Source organism: Solanum stenotomum, chromosome 7 (genome assembly GCF_019186545.1).
Source record: "Solanum stenotomum isolate F172 chromosome 7, ASM1918654v1, whole genome shotgun sequence".
Taxonomy (NCBI): Eukaryota; Viridiplantae; Streptophyta; class Magnoliopsida; order Solanales; family Solanaceae; genus Solanum; species Solanum stenotomum.
In genome coordinates, this window is record NC_064288.1 from 13,437,075 (window position 1) to 13,464,994 (window position 27,920).

A 27,920-nucleotide genomic window follows, 5' to 3' on the forward strand; every position below is an offset into this window, starting at 1 on the left:
TTTTAAGTTTCAGATGAATTGAAAAGAAATATTGAGACTATAAAGTATGAAAAGATTTAATATCTTCAGATTACTCCAGCCAAAGTGGATTATAAATATTTATGTAAAAGGTTACTCTCCTTTTCCTCTTGTTTGTTATATACAAACATGAGCATGATGACGAAATCACATGCAAAAGTAAACTATAAGGGGTCGTTTGGTAGGCCGCATTAGAAGAAATAGTCCATGTATTAGGTAAGGTATTATTTAGTAATTAGTACTATGTTTGGTAGGAATTTGGGCCTATGTATAACTAATCCATGGATAAGTTAAACCTCCTACATGGTATTATAGGATATATTACTAATACTTTCATTTGGGGGTATTAGTAAAACATAGGATATAATACTATGGGATAAGTCTATGTAAAGATAAAAATATCCCTCAAATCATTTTAATTATTTTGTTTATTTTATGATTTATATTTGTACTAGTAAATTTATTTAAATAAATTAGCTTACAAATTATTTAGAAAGAGTTGTTTGTTACTGAATAAATCCAATACAAATTTGAAATTTGAGTTGTTTATTTGTATATGACGTTTGTGATCTTGCTAATCCCTGTGTTATTAATCTTTGTACCAAACGACCCCTAAGTGTACGAAAATAAAGATCAGTTGGCATGACCGGTTGACCATTCTGGTTTAAATGTGATGCAAAAGTAATTGAGAATTTACGTGGTTATATATTGAAGAAATAAAAGATTCTTCAAGAATTTTCTTGTGTTGCTTATTTTTATGATAAAATGATCATTGTGCCAGCTAAGGTTAGGACTGTATCCCCTAATGTTTTGGAACATATAACAAAAAAAAGGTAATATGGGCCCGTTCACCTTCCATGTGGACCGTCTGCAATTATATGATTTTGATAATTACATTTATGCGATGGTCACATGTGCTTTGATACCAACTTACAAATTGATTATTATAAAGTCGTTTGCTCGAATTGTTAAATCAAGAGCATGTTCTAAAGTATGAAATTATATTGATAATGTTGGTTGGTTTAGCAGAAATTGTATGTCTCAAATTATAGCTAAATCATTAGTTATGAGAACAAATTTTCCAAAAAGAAATTTGGTATGAGATAAATTTATTTAACATGTAGCAACACTTGTACACATCAAGCCAACAAAGGCCCCCCTATCAAAATTAGTTCAGGGTCAGTAACCAAATGATTTTCATCTAGAACGTTGAATGTTTGGTTATGATTTAATTACTCCACCACACACAAAGATGAATTCTCAAATGATGTTGGGATGAATGTTAGATTTTCTAACATTAGGGGAAGAGATGACTGATAGCCGAAAATTACATGAGAAGTGAATTATGAATTATCTAGATCCTCGTTAAAAAAAAATAATAATGTTAACTTGAAGTTCAAGGGGAATTCTTTTGCATAATGTTGCAAATCTATTGCTAGATGAATTTACTGACCCTATGATATAATTCAGCTGCAAATGCTCCAATGAGAAGTCCTTGAAGGACAAAGTCTATGATACGCCTGAAGTGTAATAGACCTGTAAAACTCCTTGAAGAAGGAGAGGAGCAAATGATCAATATGTCATGATAATGAGGCAAGTTCTATAAAAGATCACCACGACATAACACTTCATAAAACCTTGAAAAAGGTTCATGTACCAGAAAAATGATGAAAAAGGAAGAGGTCTCGATAAGTTATGTCATATTGGAATCGATATCAAATAACCATCGACGGTATCTTTGATATAAAGTAGCGCTCAATATGTAAATCGTGATGAGGATCTTGAATTCACATTTGTCACATAGTGTGGACAAATAAATGATTGGCCAAATAAAATGCATAATTCAAGTATAATTTATTTCACTTAGAAAAGAGACGTTTTGGACTGATGGTTCATAAATCAAGATATAATGTCAGTGGGTATAAATAAATTATAATGCGATAGTATAACCGTAAGATATCAAGTATGGCTTGTTTCTTGGGGCATAAAGATTTTTCACGACAGTCCTAACATTATTGGAGATGTTTTCTTCTATGGTGGATGCAATGAGATTTATTTTGATCTGGCAATATATGAAAACTTGAATGCATATAATGAATAATTGTCATGTCTAGCTAGACAATGAAGGTTATATAAAAATCCTCGAAGCATATAAAAGTTTGAAAGAAAATTTTTCAATAAAGCTTCAAGAATCCTTATATGCATTGAAATAATCAAGGAAGAAAGGGTACAAAAAATGACCTTATTTGTCCTTGCATTTTTATGAAAAAGGTCAGGATCTGAATTTGTTATAATAATTGTGTATGTTGATGACTTGAACATATTTAGCACTCTTAAAGAGCTTTCAAAGTTGCTGAATGTTTGAAAAGGGAATCTAAAATGAAAAGATCGTGGTAAGACACAATTTTGTCTTGACCTATAGATTGAGAATTTCACAAATGAAATATTTGTCCATCAATCAACATACACAGAAAAATTTTCATGCGATTTTATATGGATAAATCACATTCATTTAGTACTCTAATGATTATGAGATCACTTGACATATATAAAGATTCATTTTGATCTCAAAAGAAGGATAAAGAGCTTATTGGTGATGAAACTCCATATTTTATAGTGCAATCGGGGCACTAATGCACCTTGCTAATAATACTCGACTAGATATTTATTTTGCAGTAAGTTTACTGGCAAGATTCAGTTCCTCCCCAACAAAAAGACATTGAAATGATGTTAAGAACATACTTGAATATCTTCGAGGGACCATAGACATGAGTTTATTCTATTCCGATGAATCCAAGTCAGAATTGATTGGTTACGCAGATGCAGAATATTTATCTGAGCCGCATAAAGTCCGCTTTAAAAAAGGCTATTTATTTACATGTGGAGGCATAATAATATATTGGAGATCAATGAAGCAAACGTTGGTAGCCACTTCTTCAAACAATGCAGAAACAAATAGCCCTCCATGAAGCAAGTCGAGAGTGCGTCTGGTTTAGATCAATGATACACCATATTCAGGAAATGTGTGATTTTTCTTTGAAAAAGAATATACCAACCATAATGTACGAAGATAATCATCTGCAAATGAAAATGTCCATAAGATGATTGTTGCTACGAACAAGTTGAATAAGCAATTTATTTACAGCAACGAGGTCGCAAATAGAGTGATTTTCAAGAATTTATTCAACTAAGCTCAAAGCCCCATCATATCCATGAAACCAGAAAATGATATATCAGAATGAGTTCAATCATGCAACATCTTCGTGAATGTGATTTGATCACAAATACATTGTCAATATTTGAAAAGTTGGTATATAAGATTGGATGACATCATCACAAGAAATTATGTGATGTTTTGATCAGGGGAGTAAAATACGCGTTGCACTCTTTTTTCTTGACCAAGGTTTTGTCCCACTAGATTTTCCTACAAGGTTTTTATTGAGGCAACAACTAATGAGTATCAAAAGATATGCATACTCTTTTTCCTTCACTAGAATTTTTTCTCACATGGTTTTTTCTAGTAAGGTTTTAACAAGGCACATTATCTATGGACATCCAAGGGGGAGTGTTATAAATCCATTGAATAGCGGATTGTCCATTTGATTTATTCATGAATTAGTTGTATTCATGTATGCATATTTCCAAGGTGACATGAACCTTTGTGTAAGTATGTACCTACTAGTTTGGACATTTAACATGGCGGCCTTTGAGTGATATCTCAACACTATAAATAGAGATATCATTCACCATTTGTAGGATACACCTGAATAAAAAGAAAAGTCTTCTCCTTCATCTACTTATCTTGTCTTCTTCTCTTTATATTTATATTGTCCTAAGCTTGATTTTATAACAAAAGAAAAGATAAAATAAAATAATAATGTACAATCTTCATTTTATTTTCTTGACTTTTACATTAAAAATAATAGTCCATTTTAACAAGTTAAGAGATTTTTAATTTCTTAAAACATAGTAATCCTATCATTAAGTAATACTAGTACTCAAACTTAAATTTCAAAGGATAATCAAAATAATTCAATAAAACAAACTCTGAATACATAATTTATTTAGTTTAAATATAAAGTTTGTTTTAATTGTTCTTTAATTTTTTATTGTATAACATTGTTTAAATCTATCAATATGTAATAGCAAAAAAAATCATTTTAACGATTGATTTGGTGTGATCGTGATTCATGTTATTATTTTAATATTTTCCTCTCATTTTGTATTTACTTATTATTTTATAATTCTATTTTATTTTTTACTCTATATATTTATAGTAGCTCTATTAGTATCCCATTATGTAATTATGACACCCTGTCCGTTGGACGTTGGAGTTAACTCATACTTTTGGAAGGATGCTTTGTGAGTTATTTTGATTGCACAAAGTTCGTATGCTAAGTGTTAGAGTTAAGAAAGTTGCGAAATAAAAGTTGGTAAAAATTATTGTAAATGGAGTTAAGGAATTTTTCGAGATTTTGGGTTTAAATGTTTTATCGATTTTCTCTCAGTATATGAGGAGTAAGAATGCCCATGACCTATCAAATCGAAGGTTTACGAATCTAATTTTCAACACACTAAATTGTTCGTATATAACTTCAGAAAAGAGAAATATTCATATTTTCATGAGACTGCACAAGCAGACACCTAGAAGTGGGATTTCCCTAATTCCTAAGTTGGTGGTCCTTTATACCATCTTCTTCGTCTTTTCCTTTTCTCATTAATAACAGTTGAAAATCCAGAAAAACTCATAACCTACCTTCCAAATACTCCACGGGGTTGAAAATCTAAGCACCCAAGGGGTATTTAGAAGGTGGGTTATGAGTTTTTCTAGGTTTTCAATTGTTATTAATAATAATAATTAAAAGGCGAAGAATGTAGTCTTTTATAAAGACCACCAACTTAGGAACGGGGGGGAGGGGGGACCCACTTCGAGGTGTCTGCTATGCAGTCTTACGAAAATGTGAATATCTCTCTACTCTGAAGTCATATGGACAAACGGTTTAGTGCGTTGGAAACTAGACTCGTAGACCTTCGATTTGATAGGTCATGCACATTCTAACTCTTCATATAGTGGGAGAAAATCGATGAGACATTTAACCTAAAATCTCAGAGAATTCCTCACTAGCATTGACAATAACTTTTGTCAATTTTTATTTCACAACTTTCTTTTTTGGTAGACTTAACATATAAAGTTTGTGGAATTAAAATAACTCACAAAACATCCTTCCTAATATGTTAAGAAGTCTTAGTTTATTCCAAAGCACGAGTTAATTCTAATATTCAAATAGGTGAGATATCACAGTAACACCAAAAAATAATATAACCTATACATATATAATATTTATGTGAGGAATATAATACATACTATCATATAACACATTATAGCATAATACGTAACTATTATCCAAATAGAGTGCAGAGGAAAATGATTATGCAATAAGTAATCAGAATGTTGTATTTTGTAGATTAAACTGTTTTATACAATGGAACCTCCATTTTAATCTCAAAATTATTCAAGAAATATGCCAATAATCCTCCCTAATTAAAAAAAAAAAAAAGGGCGAGAAGTAGCCGTGTTTCCAGTTTCAGTCTCGTCATCATTTTCTTCTTCCTTGGCATCTCTTTCAGACAATACATTTCACTTTCTCCCATATTTAGGATAACAAAGGTCCCATTTTTCGCGTTTTACAAGCTTCTTGTCCCACTTTTCTCTCTTAACAACTACCCAAAACTAACCAAAAATCCTCTCTGTATACATTACCATCTTTCTCTATCAACCATACACCAGAATAATGCTATAGACTGTACACTAGTGTGAGGCTACTTAGAGTGACAAAACACACATTGTGAGCTGGAAAATATGTTATTTTTAGCTTCAATTCTGGATCTATTGTGAAAAAGAAAAACCCCATTTCGAATTTTTACCCAAAAAAACCAAATGGGGGTTTTGGTAGATTCTTGGTGTTTCTGTAATGGAGGTGGCAAGTCTGAGAGAATGAAAGCTTCCATTTTTTCCACTAAAGGTCCTGCTATGGTACATATTGCTGGTAGTGTTACTGGTTTCTTGATCCACCGGAATCTTTTGCTCACTACTCATGCTATTCTCCCTTCTGTTGCTGTTGCTGAAGCTGCTGAGATCCGCCTCCAAAATGGTGTCGCCGCTTGCCTTTTCCCTCACAGGTCCGTCTAGTAAAAGTTATTGTATCTTCTTGTTCACACGCTAAAAGATAAAAGGTTTCCCTTGTCGTTTTACCTCTAGACTTGGAGTTCCATTAGTATAAAATTAGTTGTAGTTGTTGTTTAGGCCCTAACAAATGTTGGTTGTACCTAAAACTGCATTGAATAATTGGTCGGCTGGCTGTTACCAGCGTGTTTGGAATCTCTGAAACTATATTCTCTTTGTGTGCAACTTTGTCTTGATGTAGAATTTGATATCATTTCAAGCTCCAAAACTGGTAGTAGTCTTTATTTGTGTGTGTGTATATATAGGGGTACATGAAAGAGCATACTCAGTCAGTTAAACACTTCTCTCTTTGAACTATTATTGTCCTTCCACCAAAAATTATGTTTGGAACGATTTCTGAAGAGATTGAAGTAGCTGTGCCTGCCAGTGAAGCTTGGAAGGTATATGGCACGCTTCAATTGGCCAATATTGTGGTCAAAGAGCTCCCTCATGTCCTACACAAGGTTGATGTAATTGAAGGTGATGGCGGTACTGGGACAGTCCTCAAACTAACCTTTCCACCTGGCACTCCGCTGTTTACCTATTCCAAGGAAAGATTTTCTGTTGTGGATGATGAGAATCGGGTAAAAGTAGCTCTGGTGGTGGAAGGTGGGCTTCTTGATCACGGATTCACTTTCTTTCAGGTGCGCTTTGATGTCATAGAGAAGTATGAAACAACATGCATCACCAAAGCCACGATTGAGTATGAGGTCAAGCAAGAAACAGCTGCTAATGTTTCATTTGTTAGTATTCAAACTTTTGTGACCATAATGGAAGCTGTTGCTAAGTATCTAACTCAGCAGAAAGATGGTCAATAATCTCCCCGATCCCTTTGTTTCTGTTAAGCCCGTGAGGATGTTAATTCATGAAATTGCTTCATACTAGCAGAAGACAGAAAGCTTGTCTGTATTTGTGTATTGAATTTAGCTTGTACCATTTGCCTCCTAGAAGGGGAAAATGAATAAATAAGAACCTCACAATCGCTGATTATTAGAAATGGAATAACTAGCATCACAGGATAGTAATTAGCTGTCTACGACCCTATTACGGAAAAGATGCGGGAGTTTCTTAAAAATTTGGTCAAGGTTTGAGGATGAGATAGTTTCTATTGTGTGTCTCTGATGATTGTTATGCGGAGTTTCTTGTTCAGAGTCACAGAAATTTCAAAATAACGTACGTACTAACAAGGCTGTCAAAATATAGTCAATCATAAAATTAGATCTGGATTTGTGATATATATTTCTTTCTCCAACCTAATCACACATTGATGAAATTTAGATTGTTAGTTACTAGTGCTGACATTTCAACAGAAGTTTTGACAATTTTGTTAACTCATTTAATTCATGGTATTATGATGTCTGGTATTTTGGCTAATTGGTGTTCCAACATGGAGGTTATCAGATGGGTCATGACTTGGCCTGAAAAGGGCCCCGGCCCCGTACCGGCTCGAGACCTGTCCCGCCGGTCCTGGTCCCGTGTGGTGAGGCGGGTTGGGAGGTTAGGGGGATAGGGAACCTGGGATGGGACGGTTTGGTTTTATGTCTCGGTCGACCCGGCCCGGTTTGGCCCGGTCCCATCCCGGCTGAACCGGCGTGGGCTTGGGGGACAAATTTAATTATGACTGTTGTACAATGTGTATGCGCAACAGAATTGGTGTCTTGCTTGTGTGTGCTCTGGTTTCATCGAATACGAAAATAAACCAGCTTCACAAAGAGTACCATGCATTAATATTGCATATGATCTTCTGAAAACAAAGTTAAGAAATCCGTGTGTACAGTTTTTGCCTGTGGTTATCTATTTCACAGAGAGATGAAGAAACTCGAAGGATAGGATGAAGATCATGTAAATAGTTCACTAGAATCTGATGTTTTTCTGAAGATCAATGGGCATTCTATCTGGGGAAGAACTTAACGTTTGAGTGACTATAAGTTACATTCAGTACGTCTTAAAATTGTTAGCTTTCTGATAAGTGAATGCTTTTATGCATTGTAGTTTTTTATAATTTTGTCCATTGGTAACACAAGTTCAGCCTTTTGCTAGCTGTCTCAATTTTATGCATCTGATTTTATACCCTTCTATTGCAGATTCTTTATAACCAGTTCTGTATTAGATCTGACAATAGTTGGCCTTGATGTCATGGATGGAGACACAAATGCACATCTTCAGCAGCCTCACTACCTAAAAACCTGTTCCAAACCTAATTTGGAGCTAGGTAATGTCATTTACCTGCTAGGATTTAGCGAGGAAAAGGAGTTGACAGTTGGTGAAGGAAAAGTGATAATAGCCACTGATAATCTTATAAAGCTGTCAACTGATGGCATAAGCTGGAGGCCAGGTTCTGCTGGTTTTGATGCTCATGGCAATCTTGCATTCATGGTATGTGACCCTATGAAGCTTGCGACATCTCCCAACTCAAAATCCTCAACCACTTCAGCATCCTCTTCATCATCAAAGAAGAAGGAATGTCCCATGCAATTTGGTATACCTATCCCCATAATATGTGACTGGTTAAACCAGCATTGGGAGGGAAACCTTGATGACCTCAACAAACCCAAGTTACCAATAATTCGGTTGATGTCAGCTGGTCAAAAGAGTGATCATTCTTGTGCTTCCTTCACGATGAGGCGTGTTTTTAAGTCAACTGAAGCTGAAAATGGGGGGACGCCATCATCATCAAACAGATTGTCAAAACCTAGAGAGCAGTCTGGCCCAAGCTGTTCCGCCGTTGCAACTAATATGGAAGAGGAAGCATTAACTACTGATCCTCATGCTGTCACTCATGTACATGGAATTCCAACTCCTGAAATTTATGGATCACCAAATTTAACTTCAATACCCGTTAGGATGAAGGAAGGTACTCACATCCAGCTTTTAGATATCAACTTTCCACCCAGGATTGCGAAATTTTCTGGCTCACCGCAACCTGCCAGAAGAATCCGTTCCAGCTTTGGTGAAAATTTTGTCAACAAACCTCCCTTGGAGCATCCAGTAAGAAAAGGTGACCTATGGCAATCCAATCCCGTGGCAGATGCTGAGATTGCTTCAACTGGATCTGTAAATGGGATCCAGAGTGAAGTTCAATCAAGTTCTTCTCCTATAAGGATATTGGAAATGGAAAATGGATACAGTAGTGACGGAGAGATAACAATGTATTCTGCGGAAACTGCTGAAAGTCGAAATTTTCCAAGTCCTAGAGAGGGAAGGTTTCAACAGGTAGGGAGGAGCCAAAGTTGTGTGAACTACAATAGATGGGGAACAGCCCAACAAAATGCGGGTGCTCGCAGAGCAATGCTACAACAACAGCAGAGGAGCAGTATGCAAGGAAGGAAAGTCTACTCCCAAGGGGCGAATTCTCAGAGGAGTAATGACTATTTTAACCCGACCGTATCTTCAATCATGAAGAAACGGAACAACATGGAGCCACAGACCAGACCCCGTCAAAGTGCAGTAAATTCATCACCAAAATGGAATTTCTGATTTACAAACTTTAGATAAAATCATTCTTTCGAGGCAAGCTCTCCTTTTTCGGGCTTACACTGTAACTATATATTGTGCTACACGTGCAAATGTATTTCGAGAAGAAGAAAATTTTAGTAAAGGCAGTATAATCATCTGTGATGTACAGCAGAGGATCTATGGAATACTTAAATTTATGGCTGCATGCACACATGTCCTCCATGACATGTGTGCCTCTTATTAATAGTAGAAAAAAGTACCTACTTTTCGTTTAGAGGAAGAGATAAAGTATACATAGCCTAAAAAATACAATATTTCTTTCTTTATTATCTGTTGAGTTATCTACCTTTAGTGAAATCTTTGTTAGTTTATATGTTGCTAATTTTTAAAATTAGAAGAGCTTGTTAAATTTTGAGGTACACCGGTTGAAATATCTTTAATGTCAGTGTCATAAACTGATTGTCTGATTCCACTGTCCATAGTAATTCCTATTACCTTACGGCATACTTATTTTGCTTAAACGGCAATCAGAATACTTTCAACATCACCACATTCCATCAGAGTAGAGAAATGTTCACCAACAGGCTAGTGAATATTTTAACCTTACAAAACAGTGCACACCATTTTCATAAAACGGATCCCCACCACCTCTGGCCACTTATGAACTTAATATTGATACAATACAACACAATATAAGATAATACAATACGATACATTATAAGAAAATACTGAAAAATCATCAAAACAGAGTGTGAAGTCCCAATGAGTCGAGCGTGAGTATGGCCAAACTGTGTATACCCCACCCAAGTAAGTTTTATAAATATTATTATAACAGGAAAAAATGAGGTGTCTTTTAGACCAAGTTATTCACACCACAAGTGGAGGCTACAAAAACATCATCAGAATATCACATAGGAACAAAGAATACAAAAACTCATTCATCCAAATTCTCTGTGATTCTAAAGCTCGCCGAAGAAGGAAATCAGGATTTAACAACACAGACAAGATGTCAATAGGATGCCCAGGCTGGATTCTGTGAAATCGGCTTTGAGTCAAACCATCCCATGTCATCCATGAACCTCTTAATCAAATGACCTGCTGCATAAGCAACACCTGAGACCATACCTGCAGCTATAACATAAGACAAAATAGTCTTGAAGTATTTACTGAACTTATTTGCTCTTTGTGTATAAGCCTTTGCAGCAGCAAGTATGATAACACACAGAAGAGAAGCCGCGGCAACTGCTATAAGTTTGTAGTCCCTGTCATCACTCTTCCGAAATGTGAAGCCATATATTACAGGGGGGATAAGTCCAAACACAAAATATGACAACATGGCAAAAGTAGCATGGAGGAGGAAGTTTTTTCTTTGGCCAAGTAGTTCTCCGTATCGATCTACTTGGTAATTGGAACCTCCTCCAACACTATATTTCAAGTCCACCAACTGCAAGTTTGATAATAGTTAAGAAGCAAGAATTAAAGCAGAAGCAGAAAGGAAGGTAGAACAAGAGTCAGCAAGTGTAAACAACACAATACTTACATTTTGACAAATGACAAAAAGTCCACCTATCAAATTTGCCACTCCAATAGTAACAATCTTCACTGCAGTATCAAGATAAATCTATAAGTGAGCCATTCTTATTCTGTCAAGATATAGGAGCTAAAAGAATTAAAGCCCTTGGTTTTTTCAGTTTTAATAGCTTTGTTATAAGCAATTAAGCATCAGCATTATCCATAGAAGTCATAATTCTTAGTTTTTCAGTTGTAATTGCTTTGTAATTGAGTCCCACATCGATGGTGGGATGGGGACTTGAGAGATCCTCCCCTCATGATCTAGCTTTAGGGGTAAAGTTAGGCTACCTGATGTTGGGTCCCAATATTATATTACCCATGCTCCAATTGCAGTAGGGGATTGGGGTTGAGTTCCACATCGGTGGTGGGATGGGGACATAGTCTACTTTACTACTTATATGGTCTTGAGAGATCCTCCCCGTGAGTTAGATTTTGGGGTTGAGTTAGGCCCAAAGTTCATTTCTTTAACAAGCTCGACAACAAAAATAAGGTCTCAATGACTTACTTGTGTCAGCATCAGATGCAGCTGCAGAGGAGACCACTCCCAAGCTTGTGATTGCCTCTATTAAACCTCCATATACTATGCATTTTACAATCTCCAGTGATCTGGAATCTTTAACTTCAACTGGAAGTATTGGTCTTCGTGGGTTGTTGGAATGCCCTGTTGATGGAGAAGCTCTTGGGTCTTCCAATATAGGAATTCGGTAATCATCTCCTGCATTATGTAGCTATTTATGAAAACATATTTCCCAACAAACTTTGTAACATAATATGAACACCTAATCTCTAATGCTTTGCAATACTCAACTGACATACAACTACAGACGCTGAACTAATAATGTTCAAATGATACATGTATAGGATTGGAAAAATCTGATGCACCACATGAGTACTGGAATACAAATGTTTTGCTACATATCTTCAAGTTTCCCAGCACTCTCACCTTTACTCTCTATAATTTCAGTTGGTGACTTCTTGGAAGGCATTATCCCTGGAATGAAGCCACCTGAAAAGTGGTCCGATTTCCCAAAGATTAGTAGAAAGAAAATAAAACATAGGAAAAAGTCTTCGCCTCATGTCACTTTCAACAAGTAATGCAGTACATGTAAAACTTCTTGCCATTGACATGTTAAGCACTAACCAAGATGCATGTTCAAATGTTGAAACTGGCTAAAAGAGAAGATTAAGATCTTTTCGTGTTACTAGAATGTTGAGAGACACAGGGCAGGTAACTAACAATATCAAGAATGTGTAACAATATTAGACATTGTTCTCATACTAATTGTGAAGTAAAGTAATGCATCAGAAAAATCCAAGACCCCAACTTATAGGATTGATCAGCTAAGCAATACATTGTCCTAATGTTATCCATAACTATTTGAACTAGAAAGCGGTACAAATTAATGACTGAACTAATCATACATGAAAGTAGTTACAGGTTTACAACACACACTGAAATGATTTGAAGTGAATAAAGTATCATGACTAAATAAATACCTTCATTTATGTTTGGGAGATGTGGTTCTCTGGCTATTTCTGTACTAGTAGTTCCTCCTCCATTTCCAAATATTGGGAACGGATTGAGCTTCTTTCCTGCAGAAATTTAACAAGATACACATACCAGTCATCATCATGTGTTGATGAGAGATACTCATAGATCAGAAGAATATATATATATACCTATACGTACGAAAACACTGAAGCATGAGAGGCATCCAAGTAGCTCCGGTTTTTGGTCATGATGATCATCATCAGTTTCTATTATAATCCTTCTTTCTCGTTTTACCCTTCGAAGGACAACTTTAGTTATACGAGAAGTACACTTTGGACAGTATGCATTATGTGTGTGTTTTAGCTTATCAACTGCTGTTGTGTCAAAGAACTCCAACTCAACAGTTTCTTCCTCAACTTGTTCAATGATTGTTTCATTTCCACTTCCTTTTCTGATTGAAGAACTTGATTGTGAATCATGTCCTTGTGAATTAGGTGGAAGCCATACACCAGGAAGAATTTCTCCCTTACCATATTTTCCCGTTTCATCGAGTGAATTTTGTCCATATAAAAGTGGCTCACATACACCAGAAAGAATTTGATTTTCCGTCTCATCGAGTAAATTTTGTCCATGTAAAAGTGGAACACATACGTCCGAAATAATTTCACCCTTAGGATTTCCCGTCTCTACGGGTGAATTTTTTCCATGTAAAAGTGGAACACATACAGTAGAAAGAATTTCACCCTTGGGATTTCCTGTCTCATTTATTTGTCCATTAGCATTTCCCGTGTGATCATCACCATTGAGAACAACGTGAAAGTCTACAGCGTCAATTACTGAAAGAGGAACACAAGTTAGGTTCATTAACTTGTAAAATAAAATAAAATGTATTACACAATTGTGTAAGTCCGCAAAATAATTTGACTCACTACAATAAATAACTTAACTTAGTATTAACTTTTAGCGACAATAATAAATATGTATATTAACAAACAATATTAAAGCCTTTATTGGCATTATTGAATTCAATGTTGCTATAAGTTTTAGGAACATTTACAAAGAGCGTTAATTACCTGTAAAATAAACATATTTAACAATAATTAGATTATTACCGCTAAAGATTATTTTTGGTGTAGTGACTTATGTATTGTAGAGTGGAATAGAAAGTAAAATAGTAGTTGAAAAATGATTTAGAAGCTTAGTATTGTTATGAAGATATATATTAAACTAGTTCATCCTCCTCCTTTAGAATTAGCAAAGGAAATTGTAATGGTTTGAGGAAAATTGAAGTGGCCTACATTTATAGATTAACAAAAACCAAAGGAAATAGAGAAGAAGCTCACAATCAGTCACGTCTTGTTAGCTATAAACTTGCTGGCAGATTTTTATTTTCAAATTCCTAGTTTCGTTGTCATATATAATTTAATCCAGCTATTAGCTGACTTTAATTGAATATATATATATGACCCAAGAAACATAGGACCTATACTAGAACAAAAAGGACATTTGTGACAGTAGATTTTTTTTAATATTGTCTTAAAAAATATTTAGCAATAACTGAGTTAATGTTCTTACGTCCAAAGTCACTAATTAAGCCTTAAACGATATTAAGAATGTTGATTATAAATACTCATATTTATTATTGTTGCTAAATATATAATATACCATAAAATAATTTCCACAAAATCCTTTATTTTTTATAATGCTAAAGTCAAACTTTATTAAGAAGCCTTAATTAATTTTTTCTTCTTCAAAATATCATACATATTAACATGATTCAAGCTTTATTTATATCTCGAAATATTTGAATTCTAAGAACTAATAAGAACATATTTGAATTCTAAGAACTAATAAGAAAATATACTACTATAAGGTAATCTTTTAAAAAAACAATAATTTCAAACACCTCCCTTCACGTATTGCTCTATCACACTGATCTCCCCCGTGATTTACCATATTACACAAAACTAAAACTTGATATCAAAATAAAATTTTATTCTTCCAATATGTTTACAGCAATGTTTGAAAATTTGAGTATGAGAAAAAAAAAAAAAATTGAACGGGGTGTTTGCCGTTTGGTCAAGAAAATTATGAATATTTTTTTAATTTTTATTTTATTTTATCATAAATATTCAATATTTGAAGGAATATTACCATAGAATTAATTAAGGAGGCCAAAAGCTGCTTCAATGGTTTTACCATTTAGCCAGTACTAATATTGACTTCACATTAGTTGAGGAAATGAATTTTTAAAAATATTTATGAGCTAGCTAGATTTGGACGTTGAGTTAAACCTAAGATATATTACCTTCATGAAAGTAGACGCTATTTTTAAGCTTGTCCTTGCTCGCCTCTTCCTCATCACTGCTAGACGATACTTCATCTTCATTAACAACACCACGATCAACGTTGGCAGAGCGTCGAGCTTCACGTATGATGAGTGTCTCCTCCACCGTCTCCTCCGCCATCCAGTTGTGTTGCGCGGCCACCTCCATTGGAATATTAATTTTAATTATGTGGCACTAAGACTTGTGAAATGGTATATATGCGCGCAGCACGCTACAACTCAAGTTGCATCTCTCTAACAGCCAAATTCATGTGATATAAATAGACAACAATTTAGTCAATTATTAAATCTTATTTTAGTTTTTAAAAAATAGGTAATAAATGAAGGTGGTTAGGAGAGAAGTGTGAAAAAAACAAGTAAACGCCTACTTGGTCTATATAAGAGGGGAAAAAGAACGTGATAATTAAGGGTGTTTTTTTTTCTAGATTGAAGTTATAAAATTATATATATTAGATGTTGTACGCTATCGATTTCTTTGTATGTTTACTTCTTTATATTTGAACTCTCTTGATGCAGAGGCGTATTTAGGATTTTACTAAGATGAGTGCACTATATTACGAAAAGATGGATTTAAGATATATGATTTGATTTTTAGGTTCTTATCACTAAACATAAAACAATTTTCTTTTAGGAATTTTTAATATAACAGACTTGAAATTTTGAAAGATTACAAAAAATAAATAAAATTAAAACGCTAAAAGTGCTATCAATATTCACTTAGAGAGATATGACCCAATTTTAAAAATTAAAAAAAAATAAAAATAGATATAACATTTAAGTTTATAATCTCACTTAGAGGGATCATCCAATAATCATTGCATTAATCACTACATGATACTTCGAGCATAGGTTCACACATCTATAATTTAAGTAGTTTTATAAAAAAAATACAACGCTAATATATATGAGTTAACGTGTATTCAGTAACCCCCTAAATACGCCTCTGGCTTAATAAAAATTCCGACTCCACTACTAATTAAAAATATGAAATAATTAACTTACACATCAATATGAACGTACGTACTTAACTATTGATTTTGGTTATGCTAAGGACAAAGGAACATGATAATCTTAAAAAAGATCTTCGAGTAGTTGTTTAGACATATAATTGGGGATTACAGATTGTCTCCGGGTAATGATTCTTCTATGTAGCGTAGACTTAGAAAAAAATATATGTAATGCATGTCTACAACGTGGCTATACCTGTCTAAATGTCTTTAGTCAAGTTTCTTCCAATTTAATACTAGCTTCTTACTCCCTCCGTCCCATTTTATGTGGCAACATTTGACCGGGCACGGAGTTTAAGAAATAAATGAAGACTTTGAAATGTTTACCAAATTGCCCTTTTAAAAAGTAGACTCAATTTCTCTCTCCTCATAAATGTATTGGAGTATTATTTTAAGATTAAGTGGGACCAACAAGGATAAAAAAGGAATTGTACCTTTAAATACTTTCCATATAAGGAAATGTGACATTCTTTTTGGGACTGACCAAAAAGGAAATGTTGCCACATAAAATGGGACGGAGGGAGTAATATTTAAATCCAAGTACTAGGTCACTACATATATAGTTGACCTGACTTAGTTGATTTCAGATATGAGATTCACACCATAGGCCTCCTCATATTAATTGAACTCTCGCGGAAATTTCATAAATAACAAAGAGATTAAATTTAATAAGTCCCTTATCTACGGTTTGCTTAATTATTCTTTATAATTATAATTTCATTTTCTATAGATATTTTCGTTTATATAATTCACTTGTCAATATACAAACAAAGTAAATATATACAAATTATGTATTTACATTTATACAACATCAGATGTATCAACATGATAATTATATACAAGTTATGGTAAGCATATACAAATTATGAATTTATACAATTAGGAGTCGAATTATACAAATTCTAGATGTGGGTCACATAACTATATATAATTGTAAGTTAGCGACGAATGATAATTTAATTAAATTGTAGCTACGTTAACTAATTAACTAGTATATGTTTGCTTATCCGCGTAATTTTCATCTAATTGACATGACACTATAATAAATAAACAATTTAGTGGTAAGAATAAAATTTTCGCTATATTATATTTAACGATAATAATAAATATGAGTATTTATAATTAATACTCTGTATAAATACTGCTAAAAACTTTAGTAACTCTAGATATAATAATATTATTAACTCAATTATCGTTAAATATTTCTGCGAAAGAAAAAAATTCAATCATCCTACTTAAAGAGAGAGAATTTAGAATAGACCAGAATCTCCCTCCCTAACCACTAGATATCTCTTTTGTTGTAGTGTGAATTAAGTGTGAACTAGATTATCCATATTCCTCCACCTCCATTATTATGATGAAGCACATGTTAATCACTGTCAAGGCAACGCCAGGAGTCCAGGGATATATATTATTAGTATGATTAATCCTGAAAATTATGAAGAAATTTTTTCATGTAATTAACAGTCTGCCAATGAGAAAACGAAAAACTAATTTGATATTTAAAATTAATTTGAACTTGCAAGATTAGTTTGTGGCTTCATGTTTTTAATTATTGACATAGATATACTCGGATAATATTGTTCACCAAAACTTGAATATATAACAGGAGATTATATAAACTATAGTCTGTACATAGGCTATTGCATCGGACACCAAATCGACTCAATTTACTATAGTGGAAATATGTATTAATTAAGCTCGATTAAGTAATAGAAGCATATATAAACACATTGGAGTAATATATTTATCGGAAAAGGGCCAAAAAAAATATTCTTGGACTATTCGGAGAGGTTTAAATATAACCCTCATTCACCTATTGAACTAAAAATACTCCTTGATCCATCTTTTTGGTCTATTTTTACCCTTAAAACTAATCGTCTTTTCCTTTTTAGTTATTATTATTTATTACGTGACATCCTACTGAATAAGATTAAATCTCAACCCATTATCCCCTATCCACTCCGACCCATATTCATAGCCTCATGACCCAAACCCAATTAATATACTAGTTGTTCACTTGTGAAGTCTAACAGAAATTGAATAATTTTTTCTTAGTGGAAGAAAATGCTGATAATGCAAAAGGTTCCATGGCTGATAAGAGGAGAGAATGAGGAAAGTAATGAGGAGTATGAACCAAAAGTGGCTTCATTCGGGTCTTACCACCACAGAAAGGAGAAGCTCAAGTTCGTTGAAGATTTCCGGATCCGTTTTCAAAAAAAGAGGATCTTTTAATTGGGTTCGGGTCATGATATTATCAGAGGTGAAGTCAGAATTTTGAGTTTGTGGGTTCTTAATTACAAGCAAGACTACCATCTCAACAAGTTCCGATTTTTAATATATTTATTTAATTTTCTAGTACAAATACAAGATTAATGAAAAAGTTATTGGGTTCGTCGAAACCCACGAACCCCACCTAACTCTGCCTCTAGGTGCAACTAGTGGGTTTCAAACCCATATGTAAGGAGCACAAGGCTTTGAAAGTAGCATAAACACCACTGGGCCATTCTCCAATTTATGTATGTAGGTTCACACCTTCATAACTACATATTTATTTCGGATTTTTTAGAACAAAAACAGAATCTATGAAAAATTTACTAGATTTACGCTAGTTTGCAATATTACGTCTCTATCATACTTTGGGCCTCATTTACATATATGTGCCTCTTGCATATACATGTATGTATCTGAGATATAACTAAAAGTCATTACTTAAGGATTGTGTCTAATTAAGGGATATAATTGAAACCATTAATTAAGGAGAAAATCATACTTGTAACAATGTAACGACTTGACCCGATCGTTATGAGTAAGCCAATAGTGAAAGAATTTGGGCAAAAAAACTTTTCAGATAGCGACTTAAATATTTTTAGTCAGGCTAGCCAATAGTGATGTTTCCTTATAGCTAAGGTATTAAGGAGTCCATATGAATTTTCATATTTGAATTCGGGTAAGTATTACCCTCAAAATTGATCTTGGCATGGAAGGTTATTTCAGCACATCAAGTGAAGAAGCTGTGTTGTTAAAATTTGGTTTTTCGGAGTTTGAAACTCTGAAATTTCGTCGAGTATGCTATAACGGATGGCCTCCCTCTATAGTGGATTGTGCAGAACGCTATAATAGGGTAAGTTCCACTATAACAACACCATATAGCGAGCTAGGATGCTATAGTGGGTCAAATCAAAATTTATAGCAGAAACAACCCAAAAACTCTTATTTTCTCCACTTTGTGTTCTTGGAGTTGGGAGTGTCGATTTTGGGCAGTTTGCACTTGTTTTTCACGAATTTCATCAATAAAGGTAAGAATTTGACTCCTCAACCTTGTGCATTGATTCTTAAGACTTAGAATCTAAGTTATTTCCGAGGGAGGGGGTGGACATGATTGATGGTGGAAAAAGTTCTAAGTTGGGGAAGAGAATCATATTTTTGGCCTGAGGTTAGGATTTGTTAATAATTTGGGTAATTATTAGGTCATTAGTGATTGATTATTGTTTGTATTATTTGTTTTAGACCAAAAACAAGGTGAGACACTTCTCAAGGGGAAAGATCAGGTTATTTAGAGTTTTCAAAAGGCTTGATTCGAGGTAGTGATTGTTGTATATTTCCGATTTATGTATGTTTGCATGTCTACTCTCTGTAGTATCATTTGTGCAATGCATGGTAGAAAGGCATTCAATATGACATCATGTAGGTAATCTCATGCAATGAACTTGTTACTCTGGCTTATGGTTTCAAGTGGTCTTATTCATTGTGCTATGTGATTGTACTTGATTGTTGGTTGACTCAGGTACCATGCTCGTACACTAACTATGGATAACTTGGGTACCAAGCTAGCGGGTACACTAACTATAGATAACTTGAGTACTTCGGTGGTACACTAACAATTTGGATTCGGGTTCCATAAGAGGTCTAGATATGTGATTGTGATTCCATGAGAGGATCAAACATTTGCATTTGTTATCATGTGAGACATGGATCCAGGTCATGACATGTAACTGAGAGTCTATGTGGGCTGTTACTTGTTGTTGTATGCATTCATCTATGTTACTGTATTGTAGTGAACTATTTACATTCATATCTTGGGTTAGTCGTGCGATCCTATCATTACATTGTGATTGTGTACTGATACTGCACTTGCTTTTTTCCTTGTTGAGTACGTGGAATCTTCCAGCGGTTAATTTAAGACCTCAATTAAGGGAAATTTGATTTTGAATCCAATGGTGAACTACATCTTTCAGGCTGCCATGGATTCCTCTATTTCTCTTGTCCATCTCTTCGGACACAGACATTAGACTTAGTTTTATGTTTAGTTTCGGGATTGCATGCTGAGTCTTGATTATAGAGTTTTGGTATAATGATTTTTAGTTCTTAGAGGTTGCTTTCCATGTTAATTGTTTTTGGACTATTGAGTTGAGTTTTTGGGGACTCAATCCTTTAGTTGTCTAAACTGTTATTTCCTATTTATTGATAAATTTAATTTTATTTAAACGGTGTTGAGTTGGTTTTGGATTAGTCTTTGGTTCTCCCACCATATGGTTTAGTTTGGATGCCACTCACAATGATATGGGTCGTGACAAACAACTTTAGATGATATGACATATTGTTTGATAACGTTCAAATATACTTCTTGAAAAGAAATATAAACGATCGTATGCAATATATTTACCCAACTATGAGTCGGGGTCGATCCCACAGAGAATATGGAAGAATATTGTCAATAGCAAATATTTAACTCGCTAGTCGTTATATAACAATGGGGGGGGGGGGTTTAATTTGAAATAAAATAAACAAACAATAAAAGATAGCTTTGAACTAAGTATTTATTTATATTCAGATTATTAAAAGTAACTAGGAATGTGTTCCCCATAAGCTCATAACGCAGTAATCCTAGTAATCGCAATCATTCTCTAGTGTATTACATGCAAAGTGATAAGTTAGGTATCTCTAAATCCTTGATCCGGCATCTAGAGAATTTCACCCCGCACCTTGATCCGGCTACGTGTGTATAATTTACTAACCCTTACCTTTCCCTCATATTAGACATCATAATCGATGTTTGGCTTAGTTATTACTTCGCACCAATCGATACTAGCCTATTAAATAGTATCCCACTAAATCTATGTTGATAATTCTTTTCTTGTTGATTACCTCCTTGATCCAGCAAGTAGCAACAAGGCGAGTTCTAACGCGTGCACTCGTTAAAATGACTTTTAAACGAAAGAATTATCAATGCATGCAAAATACTATTCAAGAATTGCTTATTTACTATTCATACATTGTTAATCGTTCATGGTTCCCACAACCCTAGTTATGAAAGTTAGTTACTCATTATCTCAAGAACACAATCAAAATTCATTAAAATAAACATGCTTGTGTTAATCATAAAAAGTTAAGAACAATAGCTAAACTATCTTTTATTAATCACATACAAATAAATAATAAATGAGAAGAAAGAATAAACCACAATTCTCCGGCCTCCACGGCGGCTCTTCCAAAGTTCCTAAGCTAGAAGAAAATTTATATTCGGTCTTGTATCTTGGCTCTTGGCTTTTTTTTAATAATTATTTTTATGCACTATTTATAGATGTAGGAACCCTAAAATAAAACAATTGAGTTCAAGACAAATTAGGAAATTAAAACCCAAACAGAATTGAATTCCTACGTTTTACGCATGAACAGTAACCACCATAGACTTCCGCCGCCTTCAATAGTTGGAGTCTTGGAGATGCCTTCAATGATTGCCACGTGGCAGCATATTCTTTTTCAATTTGAACGCTGCAACTTTATATTTTATATAATATTATATTAAATTTAATTCATTAAACTGCCTGTTTGATTTCCTTCTTCAACCTTCCATCTTTAATTCGTTTTAGCTTCAAACTTCTTCAACTTTACGTCAATTTACTCCTACAAATAAAATACACTATTTAGCACAATTTATAAAATTAATGCTCAAAAAGAACAAATATAAATAATAAATATAAGGCAAATAATGATTAAAAATATATATTTTTAGCCTCACATCACATATCACAACTCCTAAAAAAATCAAAACAATCAAAATCCTTCTTAGTTTAGCGATTCAACAAATTAGACTTCTTAATTCGGAAACATGTACACCTTTTAAATTCATAAATCTTTTTCAGATAACACTCACTGGCAAAGACCTCGGAATGATAACTCATCACATGTCTCATCACGACGTTCATAATCAATGCATTCAAGCAATATCACACCACATGGAAGAGACAACAAATCATACAATTCAAGTCCACAATTCATGCTTTCAAGTATTTCATCAATCAATCATCAAGGGTCACAATAATGCATTATCATGTTCATCACATAGCCTTTTTCATTTCAACCCCTTTTTATTCATATAGATATAACAAGTGGACAATTTAAACCCTTCACCTCATTGTCATTACTCCCAACACGCAATTAACGAAGGAAACATAAGAATCCAACTATAATACAAGGTTTAGGAAGTCACTTGGCTTAAATCAATCAACTATTACTCCAATAGTTGAGTCTTCCTCTGTGAATCACTTCTGAAGCCACACAATCTATAATTACCAAGTATTTACAATATTATTTTTGGAAACAACAATATCCCCCAACAATCTTCTTGAAAGGTTGGTCAATCAACACAAAACCCAATTCCAAAAGTAAGGTTTGAACTCAAAATTTAATACTTGAAGACATTATTCAAGGCTATAGGAACTCAGTAGGGAAAATCATCTCGAAAAAGGTCTTAAAAACTGTTCAAAATCTCCATTTAGCTAAGAATTTGGGTTCTTGAAAAACCTCATAACCTCATCCTTTACCAATCAAAACCTCATATTTTGATGTTAAAACTCATAAATAATCAAAGGAAAATGCAGGTTTAGGATCAAGAGCACTTACCCAATTGATCTAGCATAAAAATCCCTTCAAAATTCACCACCAAAGATTCGTTCGGAACACCGCACACACAAACCACATATCCAAATCAATTATACTCGACATTTCGGACTCAAAGGAACCATCAAAATATGAATTTTAGGTCTGCTTAACCCAACATCCGTGACAATCACAAGAAATTAACTCATGCCTAAAAAGGCTTAAACAAACTCGAGACCTCTTAAAAAATCAACCAAGACCTCACCTAGGCCTAAATCATCCCCCGAATCAAATGGAACTTTAGAAATCCCGATACGAGCATCTGAATCCCGAATGTTGACCAAAGTCAATCCAAAGGCTAAATTTTCATAATTTCACAATTTTGGACCTCAAATCCTCAAAAAGACTCGGAATCAAAAGTCGACAACTCTCACGGATAAAATTTCACATTTCGGGTCTGATGAAATCGACAGAATCCCATTTCGATACTCGAAACTCCAAAAGACACAGAAAATCACTTTCTTAGAAACTTAGCATTTCAAGCTCAAAACATACCAACATGGCCGACTCAACAAGATCAGGGGCCTAAAGCCAAACCTTAAAGAGAGGCCCTAATATTTTGAGAAGTATTTTGTTTCTTTAAGCTCTTTAATAATTTTATTCTTAACTTCACTTGCCAATAAGTTTAATAATTCACTTTGTATATTATGTCCAAGGTAATGACTATGAATTTTGTCATGCTTATTCTTCGAATATGTTCTTGCATAGCTGGATCAAATTTATTAATCATTTCAATTAGGTTTTAAAAATTACCGTTACTTTCTTGATAGATCTTTCCATTTGTTCCCCTAAATGCTAAATTATTTTTCCCAAGAGTTTTGGTCACGTCAAGAATTCTTGACAATACATTTTTCCATGGCACTTTATCTCTATCAATTTGTTCCTGCACAACTTTATCAATTATTTTTTTAATGCAATCTCATTTCTAAATCAATACACGTGCTCATATTATTAATAATATGGTCATTCTTTACTTCATGGACTTTGAGCTTAACACTAAGATTTCTCCAGTCATTACTACCTTCACTAGCTAGTTTACTATTACAAATAATAGAAGTTGTGCTAAATAATTTACAACAAAAACAAAAAATTTTATCCAAATCTTTAGAGTAGATTAATCATTTTCTTTCATGCTTTTCTCTGTTTACCAATCTTTTAATATAGTGTGTTGTAGAAAAATATCGTACGTATTTATCTTGTGGAAAATTTATATCAGCCATTCTAAATGGTCCCTTCTCTACTAATTGATCTCTTAATTTTGTATCTACATTATTCCATTGACTTGGATCATATATATTTTTAGGGATGCAACTATTTGAATTATTTAGGAGTTCTTGATATCGGGAACAATGTCACATTTTCACCAACTTCTTCTAGATTTTCTTCTTGGATATTATTATTATCATCTAACTCAATTTTATTGGTGACTTGTTCATTTGAAGAACATCCTCCAATATTTTTTTATTCGAAATTTTTATTATTTGTTAAAAATCTATCAAGGGCTCTTTTTTAAGATTTATTTAATTCTTCAAGTTTTCTCTCTTTTTGCAAAATCGAAATCATGTTTTCTAGTTTATATATTAAAATTGAATAATAATCAAAACAAATTACATATACTTATGAACTAAGAATATCAACAATAACATTTTTTCAAGAAAAACTATAAAATCTCTTACACGTTTTTTTTTTCTCAAAAAATTAATTTAATATTTTTAATAATATATTCAGTACTTTTTTTTTAAATGGGGCCCCAAAAAATATGGGGACCCAAGCGGTGGCTTTAGTGGCCTAGTGGTTAAGACTACCCTGCATACCAAAAATCTCAACTTTTAACTCGGAGTTCAAAATCAACTTTTCAAAATCCATCAAAAACGACTTGAGGTCGACATCGAGAGGGGAAAATGGTAATTTTCACGGAAAAATAAAAAATAATCAACTGGGTCATTACAATAATATGATAACAAAATAATAATAATAATAATAATAATAATAATAATAATAATAATAATAATAATTAAAATTGAAGCCAACTGGTTATGAAACAAGTTGCGGCAATCATGAAATCAAACTACAAATCCATTCATAACATGTCATGCCTTTCAATGATTGGCAATTGTTTAGCCATCATTACCCCTTAATAATTACTCCCTTGATAGATTTTGTGACCTTAGGTTTTCAGAAACCAACTTAAACTACAACATATATATTGAATATTTATATTGCTAGTAATTCAATTCTTTACCCCCACCAATATAATACAATATTGACTGATAATTTAGTATGCAACAATTAAAGTTGTGAACGAAAGATTTTGGAGCTTTACCTTAATGTCGTTTTTTGTTCCTCGTCGATGTGAACATGGAGGAGCTCTCCCAGGTTTCTTTTCTCTTTTAAAAATAATAATGATTATGAATCAAAAGTGCTAAATCTCACTAACTTATTCTAATATATATGGGTCAGGGTCATAGTGTATTAAATTAGTTTCAAACTTGACCCATCATTTACTTACTAAATTAATTATTTAAAATTATTTGTCATTTAAATAAATGTAGTTAAATGAATAGTTCAAAATTTTCATTTAAAATTTATGAAAAAGTCTTTAGAAAGAGTTCTAGTGCTCAAAACGACTTGACCGGTCGTTACAACCAACATTCTCTATCTCCATATGATTGTGAATATAGATAGAAGGGAAAAAGGACAAATATACCCCCAAACTATCGTAAATGGTATACAAATACCCTCCATCATATTTTTCGGTCATTAGTACCCCTACCATCCAAAAAGCAGAGCACATTTGCCCCTCACTCTAACAGAAGAATATTTAGTGACACGTGGCACAATCCTACGACTCAACCCGATTTGACCAATTAATTAACCCGAAAATTTAAAAACCCGCCCAATGACCCATTTAACCCACCCAATACCCCATTACCAACACAAATATTAACCTATTTTCTGCACTGGACTCCTTCATAGAGGTATATTTTCCCCCAACTTCAATATACAGTGGTGAAGGAATAAACGCCGACAAACTGCATCAAATAAAAAAATTTAGAGAAACGTGGATCTGAAAAAACAAAAACAGCTTCAAATCATGTCAAAAATTCATAAATTTTAGCTTATTAAATTTTCAGCTCAACAAAACTTACTGGAATGTCGAGAAAATCAGATGATTTCTTCAATTTTTTTCACAGATCTACGCATAATTTAATACAACAAAAATTTGAGCTTCAAAAAAACGATGGAAAACAAAGCATATCACAGGCCTAATAGTATATACCACTTTGTTATACCTCCATCATAACAAAATCATACTATACACAAATCAATTTTTCTAAACTAACTTGAGGTTCAACGGAGTCGGTTGACTAATTTTATCCAGCACAAAAACAGTAAATTTGCAAAATCATAAGAGAAATTTACCTGAGAGAAGTGTAGGAAAAAGTATGGTTAATTTGAAGAGGATGGCTCAAATAAAGAAGAGAGAAGAAATAAAGGGGAAAAATATTAAAGAGAAGAATTGGGGATTATTTTTTTTAGATTTTTGGTTGGATTAGTTTAAGTGTGAGTGGGTTAAATGGGTCATTGGGCGGGTTTTTAAATTTTCGGGTTAATTAATTGGTCAAATCGGGTTGAGTCGTAGGATTGCGCCACGTGTCACTAAATATTCTTCTGTTAGAGTGAGGGGCAAATGTGCTCTACTTTTTGGACGACAGGGGTACTAATGACCGGAAAGTATAACGGAGGGTATTTGTATACCATTTATAATAATTCGGAGATATATTTGTCTTTTTTCCCTAGATAGAAAGATACTAAAACATGAAACATGAAACCTGATTGTGTCAAATTATTCAAATACTAGAATATCACACTTAATCTCCCATCAAATTTGTTGATCTATGTTATCTCTAGCTTCCAACATGAATTTTCAAGTTTGGGAACCCTCTTTCCATTCAGCAATCTGAAGTCTATGCCTTTGCAATATTTATTTCACATAAAATTTGGGACATAAACTTATTAATTCTAAAATTTCATCAAAGCTTACCGTTTTGAAAACATCAAAAAAAGATCTTAACCTGATATCCCCTTCTTCTTTGGGTAAGCACAAATCAGCCCAAGCCACCACCATGTTTTCTCTTTTCTCCCTTCTTAAAATTTCATAAAATTTTTACAAAAATTCTATGTAAATCATGTATCATATGATTAGGAGGAGTGATGAAAGAAAAAAGATAGATAGGGGATGCCTTGTAGTACACTTTTAAGGAGATTAAATTTTCCCTCAAAAGAAAGTAACTTTCCTTTCCAAATCTACAATTTACTATAGACCTTTTCCAATAGTGCATAAAAATAACATTTTCTTTTCCTAGCATGTCTAATGGCACACCCAAAATAAGTAAAAGGAAAAGTGTCTTTAATACATCATGTGCAGTTCTCTATTTGCTGAACAATATCAACAGCAGTCTTATGATATTTCAATTGTAAATTGTTTCCATTAACATAAACAAAAATGATGGTATCATCTGCATAGGCTAGATGATTAACATTTTCACTCCATTAAGGCATCCCAAAGCTTCTGAATATAGAAACAGTGCATTTAAAGCTCTAGATAGCACCCCTATGGATACAACGCAATCAATACTTCTGTAACCTACTATTCTTACGACCGATTTATTTCTTAGAGCTTGCTATTATTATCAATCATTTTTTCTATTTCAGTTTGAAACCAAAAGTAGAAGTAAAACAACAAACTCTATTAGTTGAAAACATTTTAAAAAAAATTATAATAGTATTAAAGTAGATATATTCGATTTACTTGTTAGTGTGATAAGTCCCTGAGGGATGAAGGAGGAAAAAGTTGCAGGC

At 33.5% G+C, this 27,920-nt stretch overlaps 3 protein-coding genes across 3 annotated transcripts; 2 read left to right on the forward strand and 1 right to left on the reverse strand.

The window, feature by feature from the left end:
- Positions 1-5,596: 5,596 nt before the first annotated feature.
- Positions 5,597-9,951, forward strand: LOC125871580 (uncharacterized). The gene is made up of 2 exons (XM_049552206.1): positions 5,597-6,198; positions 8,326-9,951. The coding sequence occupies exons 1-2, from the start codon at positions 5,957-5,959 to the stop codon at positions 9,716-9,718; spliced, it is 1,635 nt and encodes a 544-aa protein (XP_049408163.1). The 5' UTR covers positions 5,597-5,956; the 3' UTR covers positions 9,719-9,951.
- LOC125871581 (norbelladine synthase-like) lies at positions 6,238-7,663 on the forward strand. The gene has a single exon (XM_049552207.1). It carries the CDS (start codon positions 6,583-6,585, stop codon positions 7,057-7,059), a length of 477 nt encoding a protein of 158 aa, XP_049408164.1. The 5' UTR covers positions 6,238-6,582; the 3' UTR covers positions 7,060-7,663.
- Positions 9,952-10,555: 604 nt separating the features above from the next.
- On the reverse strand, positions 10,556-27,186 carry LOC125869663 (membrane protein of ER body 2-like). The gene is made up of 8 exons (XM_049550119.1): positions 27,103-27,186; positions 15,070-15,283; positions 12,950-13,597; positions 12,767-12,862; positions 12,213-12,275; positions 11,775-11,984; positions 11,238-11,299; positions 10,556-11,141 (listed from the first exon to the last, which is right to left on the reverse strand). The coding sequence occupies exons 1-8, from the start codon at positions 27,184-27,186 to the stop codon at positions 10,707-10,709; spliced, it is 1,812 nt and encodes a 603-aa protein (XP_049406076.1). The 3' UTR covers positions 10,556-10,706.
- Positions 27,187-27,920: the final 734 nt, after the last annotated feature.

Excerpts from the sequence above, each read along its gene's own strand:
- LOC125871580 (XM_049552206.1), top strand. The coding sequence starts at position 5,957 with ATGGGGGTTTTGGTAGATTCTTGGTGTTTCTGTAATGGAGGTGGCAAG. Across the intron at positions 6,199-8,325 it reads GCTTGCCTTTTCCCTCACAG|ATTCTTTATAACCAGTTCTG; the intron begins GTCCGTCTAGTA and ends CTTCTATTGCAG.
- LOC125871581 (XM_049552207.1), top strand. The coding sequence starts at position 6,583 with ATGTTTGGAACGATTTCTGAAGAGATTGAAGTAGCTGTGCCTGCCAGT.
- LOC125869663 (XM_049550119.1), bottom strand. The coding sequence starts at position 27,186 with ATGGTGGTGGCTTGGGCTGATTTGTGCTTACCCAAAGAAGAAGGGGAT. Across the intron at positions 12,276-12,766 it reads TCTCCCAAACATAAATGAAG|GTGGCTTCATTCCAGGGATA; the intron begins GTATTTATTTAG and ends ACCACTTTTCAG. Across the intron at positions 11,142-11,237 it reads TTTTTGTCATTTGTCAAAAT|TTGGTGGACTTGAAATATAG; the intron begins GTAAGTATTGTG and ends TCAAACTTGCAG.